A 6,436-nucleotide genomic window follows, 5' to 3' on the forward strand; every position below is an offset into this window, starting at 1 on the left:
GCCGACCCACCGGCCCGCTGCGCCCTGTACGCGTCCCCCCAAACCCTCCCGGAGCCTCTCGGGGTCACTCTGTGCCCTGTTCTCCGATGCAGACGCGGGATCCGGGATGAAGGCGGAGCTTTCTCCTCGGCCGGGGGTAAGTGCGGGGCCTCCGCCTTCGCCCTTCGGGAGCTGTCCGGAGGCCGTACCCGCGTCATTCCGCCCCAGCTCCCACCCGTGTTTCCCTTGATTGCTCAGTAAAGCCGGGAGCTTTTAGGGCTTTATCGCCCCGACGGGATGGGACTGTCCCTGGATGGGACTGATCCGTGTGGGGTGAGAGTTGGGGAGGTTTGGAGACGCACCTTCTGGGCATCTGGGGAGCGTCCCGCCGTGTTTACCTCCGGACACGACGGGGAGGAGCAGCGTTCTGTGTGTCTTAGGCGGCGGGGAGGGAGATGACCCAAGAAGAGAAGCTGCAGCTTCGGAAGGAAAAGAAACAGCAGAAGAAGAAACGGAAGGAGGAAAAGGGGGCAGAGCAAGAAACTGGTCCTGCGGTGTCTGCACCCCAGTGTCCAGGTGTGGGGGCTTTTCCCAGAGGGCGGGTGGGGAGCTGGCAGAGGGATGGGGCAGAGGGGCGGGTTGGGGCCGGTGAAGGTGGGAGAAGGTGAGCGAGTCGGGAGGGAAGCCTGGTTGATAATAAAGCACAGGTATTGCCAGCCTGGGGGTTGGGCATCTCTTCCTCTCTCGTTCGTAGGCCCCGCCAAGGAGCCGCCAGGACCTGGCAGCCAGCTGGGTCCTGCTGGAGAGAAGGTGCCAGCCGCTCGGAGCAAAGCCGAGCTTCGTGCGGAGCGGCGAGCCAAGCAGGAGGCCGAGCGGGCCCTGAAACAGGCCAGGAAAGGGGAGCAGGGAGGACCGCCGGCCCAGTCCTGCCCCAGCAGCGCGGGCGAAAGCCCCTCGGGTCTGTACCTTCCTTTCCTTGGAAGACCGCTGTTTGACGCTAATGCTGTGTTTGCCAGGCGTCCCCCAGGGCCTAGTAAAACAGCTCTAGTCTCCGATGCTTTCCTAGGTTCTCAGAGTTCAGAATTCTCCCCCACACCTCATCCTACCTGATTTCTCTACTTTGTACCCCTCCTGTCCAGTTTTTCTGGATGTCTCTTATGCCCTAAAGAAAGAAAGGAAGAAAGAAAAAAGAAAAATTCTCAGTGTCACCTACAGAGTCTTGAAAACAGGATCGTTATTTTTTAGGTGTGAAACGTCTCCCTGAGCACACTCAGGCTGATGACCCCACGCTTCTGAGGCGGCTTGTTAGAAAACCAGAGCGACAGCAGGTAGGAAGTGGTGTGTGCCAGGAGGAGCCCAGGGAGAGGGGACAGAGGGAGGAAAGGTGCTTGGGACAGAAACGAGACCCTGGAGGGTGGGTATTCGGGACAAAGTAGTTTAATAGTTTACTTCCTTTCTAGCTTCGTCACATAAGTTTTAAACTCTAGGCCACTGGTTTTATTCCCCTATTTTGTCCAGGTTCCTACACGAAAAGATTATGGATCCAAAGTCAGTCTCTTCTCCCATCTACCCCAGTACAGCAGACAGAACTCTCTGACCCAGTGTATGAGGTAGGCTCTTCCGCCATAGCTTTTAAGCCTGAGGAGTTTTAGTATTATGTATCGAAAGGGACTGGAAATTTGAGATTGGACCTGTGGGAAGGAGCATGCACACGAGGCAAAACTCTAGTGGAAATGGGGGTGTTTGTGCTAGTGAAGGAAGTTCCTTTTCACTAGGGGCAGGTGGGCAGTAAGTGCTCCAGCTCCCTTGCACAGTGTGTGACACCGCCATCCCACCAGCATCCCATCCTCTGTGATCCACCCAGCCATGGTGCGACTCGGCCTGCAGTACTCCCAGGGCCTGGTCAGTGGCTCCAATGCCCGGTGTATTGCCCTGCTTCGTGCCTTGCAGCAGGTATGCCCAGTCCTGTCCCAGCCCACCTTCTCCAACACTACCCCGGCTTCTCTCACCCTCAGAACACTTCCTTCAGTGAGGCTTACCCTATCCCCTTTCCAGAGCCTTTACTAGGGGGCATTTTGTTGATCGGCTTGTGTACACTACAGGTGATTCAGGATTACACAACACCACCAAATGAAGAACTCTCCAGGGATCTAGTCAATAAACTAAAGCCCTATTTCAGGTAAGGACAACCACTACCAGCCCACTCGCAGCTCACCTAGTCCTCTTCTTGTACCTTTTCTCTTGCTCTTCTACGTCTTCTTCATCTTTCTGTTCTCTGTCTTCTTCTTAAGTAATTTATTTTTTAAATTGTGAAGAGTCGCACAAATACAAGGTGTTCTTGTTTTAGCTTCCTGAATCAGTGCCGCCCCCTGTCGGCAAGTATGTACAACGCCATCAAGTTCCTTAACAAGGAGATCACGGGTGTGAGCGGCTCCAAGCGGGAAGAGGAGGTGATGAGTATGAGAAATGAGCAAGGCATGCACCTGGGGTAGAGCTGAGAAACGTATTCAGGACTCCTAGGAGGGACAGCGTGGCCATTCTGCCCGGGTCAGGAGTTGAGGAAGTGGTTGGGCTGTCTGAATTGTGCCATCTTTGGGTCCCCTTCAGGCAACCTCGTCCTCCTTGAGCCCATCATTATACACATATTCATGGCATGGTCATCAGGAAATGTGTTCATTTCTTGTTCCCTAAGCATCTTACTCCATTTAGGCCAAGTCAGAACTTCGAGTAGCTATTGATCGGTATGTGCAAGAGAAGATTGTGCTTGCAGCTCAGGCAATTTCACGCTTTGCTTATAAGAAGATCAGTGATGGAGATGTGATCCTGGTATATGGATGGTATGGTCCAGTCGCTGTGACAGAAAATTGGGGGGAGGGGGTGCTTTCTGCCCTTTAAAATGAGCTGGCCATCATCTAGTAACATTATAACTAAATCATCCTGTCCATTCACTCCAGCTCATCTCTGGTATCACGAATTCTTCAGGAGGCTTGGGCTGAAGGCCGGCGATTTCGGGTAGTTGTGGTGGACAGCCGGCCACGGCTGGAGGGAAAGCACATGCTACGCTCTCTGGTCCGTGCTGGGGTCCCTGCCTCCTACCTGCTGATTCCTGCGGCCTCCTATGTGCTCCCAGAGGTGAGGGCAGAGAAAAGTAAACCCTTTAGTCCAACTTTGGGGTCCCACCTTCCAAGGGTTATAATTACTTAGAAATATTAGCATTGTATAGCTCTGCTTATATTTAATAAGAAAAACACAACAGCATGTTGTAATAGTCTAGTTGCTGAAGGACATTATATTAAACTAGCAACCACCAAGAGGGAATAGGACAAAAAGTAACTTCAGAGTTTCATTTTCTGTGGGAGGTGCAATGGGTCACTGGTCAGGTGTTTTCCAAGAGCCATTATTAAGGTTTGTTAGTCATTGTCTTAATATTGCTGTCCTGGGCAGGAGTGGGGCACCTTATTTTGCAATTCTGCATTGATCACAGATGACATCCCCCCTCCCCACCAAATAGGTTTCTAAGGTGCTATTGGGAGCTCATGCACTCCTGGCCAATGGATCCGTGATGTCACGCGTCGGGACAGCACAGCTGGCCCTGGTGGCGCGAGCCCATAATGTGCCAGTACTGGTCTGCTGTGAAACGTACAAGTTTTGCGAGCGTGTGCAGACTGATGCCTTTGTCTCTAATGAGCTAGGTAAGGAGGCTCAGGAGGGTAGCAAAAAAGGTTCCAGGGACTGCAATTTGGGTGAGGGGAGGTTGAACTACAACTTATTTTCTAAAAGGACATACATGGGTACACCTCCCATTGCAGATGACCCTGACGATCTGCTGTGTGAGCGAGGAGAACGTGTGGCACTAGCTAACTGGCAGAGCCACCTGTCCCTCCGGTTATTGAATCTGGTCTATGATGTGACTCCCCCAGAGCTCGTGGATCTGGTGATCACAGAGCTGGGGATGATCCCCTGCAGTTCTGTACCTGTTGTCCTACGAGTCAAGAGTAGTGACCAGTGAGTGGGGGAACACAGGTCAATAAAGGATATATCCCTTCACTCAGCAACTCGCTGCCTTTGTCTCTTTTTAGCATCGCCACCACTTACGTTAGGAGTCCAGACTCCCCAACTCCTCCTGGCACTTGCTACCAATCTCAGACTTTTACAGAGACCCTTTCAGGTGACTAACTCCATGCTAGTGTTTGGGGGCCAAGGTGAAGGTCTGTATAGAGACCAAACACTATTCCAAGTCTTCAATCTTTTATCAAGCATCTAAGTGCCCGACACTGAGCTAGATAGATACAAGGAGAAATAAAAGGTCAAATAAGAGTCCTAACTTTAGAATTATGAGTTAATATATATTAAATTAATAGTTTATGTATATTAAGTAATTACATATTAGTAAGTATTTAATATCCTTAGTATTGAGTACTTTGTGTCAGAAATGGTTTAATTCCTTTCTTATCCATTTATGCAGCTTTATCTAACTCTGAAGGGATTTTAGAGATGAGAAAACAGGCACAGAGAGGTTGGTTGTTTGCCAAGGCAACACAGCTAAGGCACAGAGACGTTAAGTTACTTGCCCAAGATAACATAGAACTAAACCAGCATGTGATCTCAGGCGTTCTGAGTCCAGACTGTGCCTTTAACTTTTATTAAGGAACATTCATCATGGTTATCTCAAAATGGCTTTGTACAGTTGATTCCTTTGAATCAGGGTCCAAACAAATCCATACATTATATTTGGTTATTGTCTTAACTTTCTTATAACTGGAAGTAGTCTTCCCCACCACTCTTATTTTCTCTTTACATTGACTTGTTCCAGAAACCGGGTTGACCTTTTTCATACTGCCTCACATCAGGAGGCAAATAAAAATGGTTACTTGTTCCATTTTCAGTGATGAATGAGTCGAGGCATTTTGAAATTTCCTATCCATTGATGATTGTTGCTCAAATTATGTTATCAGGGAATACAAAATGGTGATTCCACCTTCTCCCCTAATTCTATCATCCTTTTCACATAACTGATAATCTATACTAATAAAAGGGTAATGTACTAATTAGACTGGGAGACTTTCCGGACATCCTTTCAGACAAAGCCATGGCGGCGGGGCTGAGGTAGAGGCCGTTAGGGGCGATCGGGCCAAGAGGGAAGGGCAGTTGGGAGTGATCAGGCTGGTGGGGGAGGGCAGTGGGGGGCAAGCAGGCAGGCAGGCAGGCAGGTGAGTGGTTAGGAGCCAGCGGTCCCAGATTGTGAGAGGGATGCCTGACTGCCAGTTTAGTCAGACATCCCCTGTAGGGTCCCAGATTGGAGAGGGTGCAGGCTGGGCTGAAGGACGCCCCCCGCCCAAATTTCATGCACTGGGCCACTAGTATTCTATAAAGAACTCTTTTTAAAAAAATATACTTTCTATTCCAGGGAAGAAGGGAGAGGGATAGAGAGAAACATCAGTGACGAGAATCGTTGATTGGCTGCCCCCTGCATGCTCCACACTGGGGATTGAGACTGCAACCTGGGCATATGCCTCCTTTATATGTTGACACTTAACCACTGAGCCACACCGGCCGGGCAAGAACTCCCTCTTAATTTTGATGATTGAGTGGTATGCTCAATATAAAAACAATGAGTTCATAATGATCTTTTAAAAAGAGAGAAAAAGTAAAAAAATCAGTAAGTCATTATATACCTTGGGAAGCATCTAGTTATCAATTCCTGAAAACTGGCAAATAAGAGGTTGAAGCATTTTTACTGCCTTTCCAGTATGAACTGTAACTCAGAATAATAGCTAATGAGAAAAAGAAAAACGCTGATTATATTAACAAGAAGCTGCCTGTGTGGATGTGGGAGGCTGGAGGCAGAGGTGGGAGTCTTTGCTTTATATATTAAATTTTGAACCATGTGACTGTCTTATTACTAAAATAAGTACAATTATTAATATAAAAGGATGTTGCAATTGTTCAAGTCAAAGGTAGCCTAATCTGAAGCAACAGGAATGAAGAGAAGACAGATCTGTTCATTTCAGAAGCATTTAAGATCTGATGTACTAAGGAGCCAAACCTCAAGTGCACCAACTTTTCACTCATAAAGGAGTTGGTCCTAAGCCATAGAGGGGGTGGGGTGGGTGGAGACTCTTTATTCCAGCTTATAAAAATCTTAGCTAGTTGACCTATGTATGAACCAGGAGGTCATGGTCTGATTCCCAGTCAGGGCACATGCCCGGATTGCGGTCTTAATCCCCAAGTAGGGGCGTGCAGGAGGCAGCTGGATCAATGATACTCTCATTTATGCTTCTAGCTCTCTCTCCCTCTCTGAAGTCAATAAAAATGTATTCTTTAAAAAAATCTTAGCTAGTTCCTCCCATGCTTTCCTTAAATGTTTTATGTAAGCAAGGGGTTCAGTAGGTGAGATTTGTTAATGTATAAAACATTCAAACCTGTAAAGAATTCTTGTGAGTTTATTTGAGCCAAC

General features: G+C 48.4%; 1 protein-coding gene across 3 annotated transcripts; it reads left to right on the forward strand.

Annotated features, from left to right (window-relative positions):
* The first annotated feature begins 6 nt into the window (after positions 1 to 6).
* Positions 7 to 4,034, forward strand: EIF2B4 (eukaryotic translation initiation factor 2B subunit delta). Of its 3 annotated transcripts, XM_015566360.1 has the most exons (12): positions 7 to 136; positions 420 to 555; positions 734 to 937; positions 1,225 to 1,307; positions 1,498 to 1,589; positions 1,818 to 1,932; positions 2,082 to 2,158; positions 2,327 to 2,429; positions 2,689 to 2,816; positions 2,934 to 3,111; positions 3,491 to 3,671; positions 3,789 to 4,034. In XM_015566360.1, the coding sequence occupies exons 1-12, from the start codon at positions 107 to 109 to the stop codon at positions 3,986 to 3,988; spliced, it is 1,527 nt and encodes a 508-aa protein (XP_015421846.1). In that variant the 5' UTR covers positions 7 to 106; the 3' UTR covers positions 3,989 to 4,034. The 3 variants fall into 3 exon arrangements, with proteins under 3 accessions (XP_015421846.1, XP_015421847.1, XP_015421848.1); XM_015566361.1 differs by lacking the exons at positions 7 to 136; positions 420 to 555; positions 734 to 937; positions 1,225 to 1,307 and having other exon boundaries at positions 1,499 to 1,589; positions 1,755 to 1,932; XM_015566362.1 differs by lacking the exons at positions 7 to 136; positions 420 to 555; positions 734 to 937; positions 1,225 to 1,307 and having other exon boundaries at positions 1,514 to 1,589; positions 1,794 to 1,932.
* Positions 4,035 to 6,436: the final 2,402 nt, after the last annotated feature.

Source organism: Myotis davidii, unplaced genomic scaffold (assembly GCF_000327345.1).
Source record: "Myotis davidii unplaced genomic scaffold, ASM32734v1 scaffold238, whole genome shotgun sequence".
Classification (NCBI taxonomy): Eukaryota; Metazoa; Chordata; class Mammalia; order Chiroptera; family Vespertilionidae; genus Myotis; species Myotis davidii.

Coding starts and splice junctions, on each gene's coding strand:
- EIF2B4 (XM_015566360.1), top strand. CDS start 107: ATGAAGGCGGAGCTTTCTCCTCGGCCGGGG. Junction 137..419: donor AGCTTTCTCCTCGGCCGGGG/GTAAGTGCGGGG, acceptor TGTGTGTCTTAG/GCGGCGGGGAGGGAGATGAC. Junction 2,817..2,933: donor GTGATCCTGGTATATGGATG/GTATGGTCCAGT, acceptor CATTCACTCCAG/CTCATCTCTGGTATCACGAA.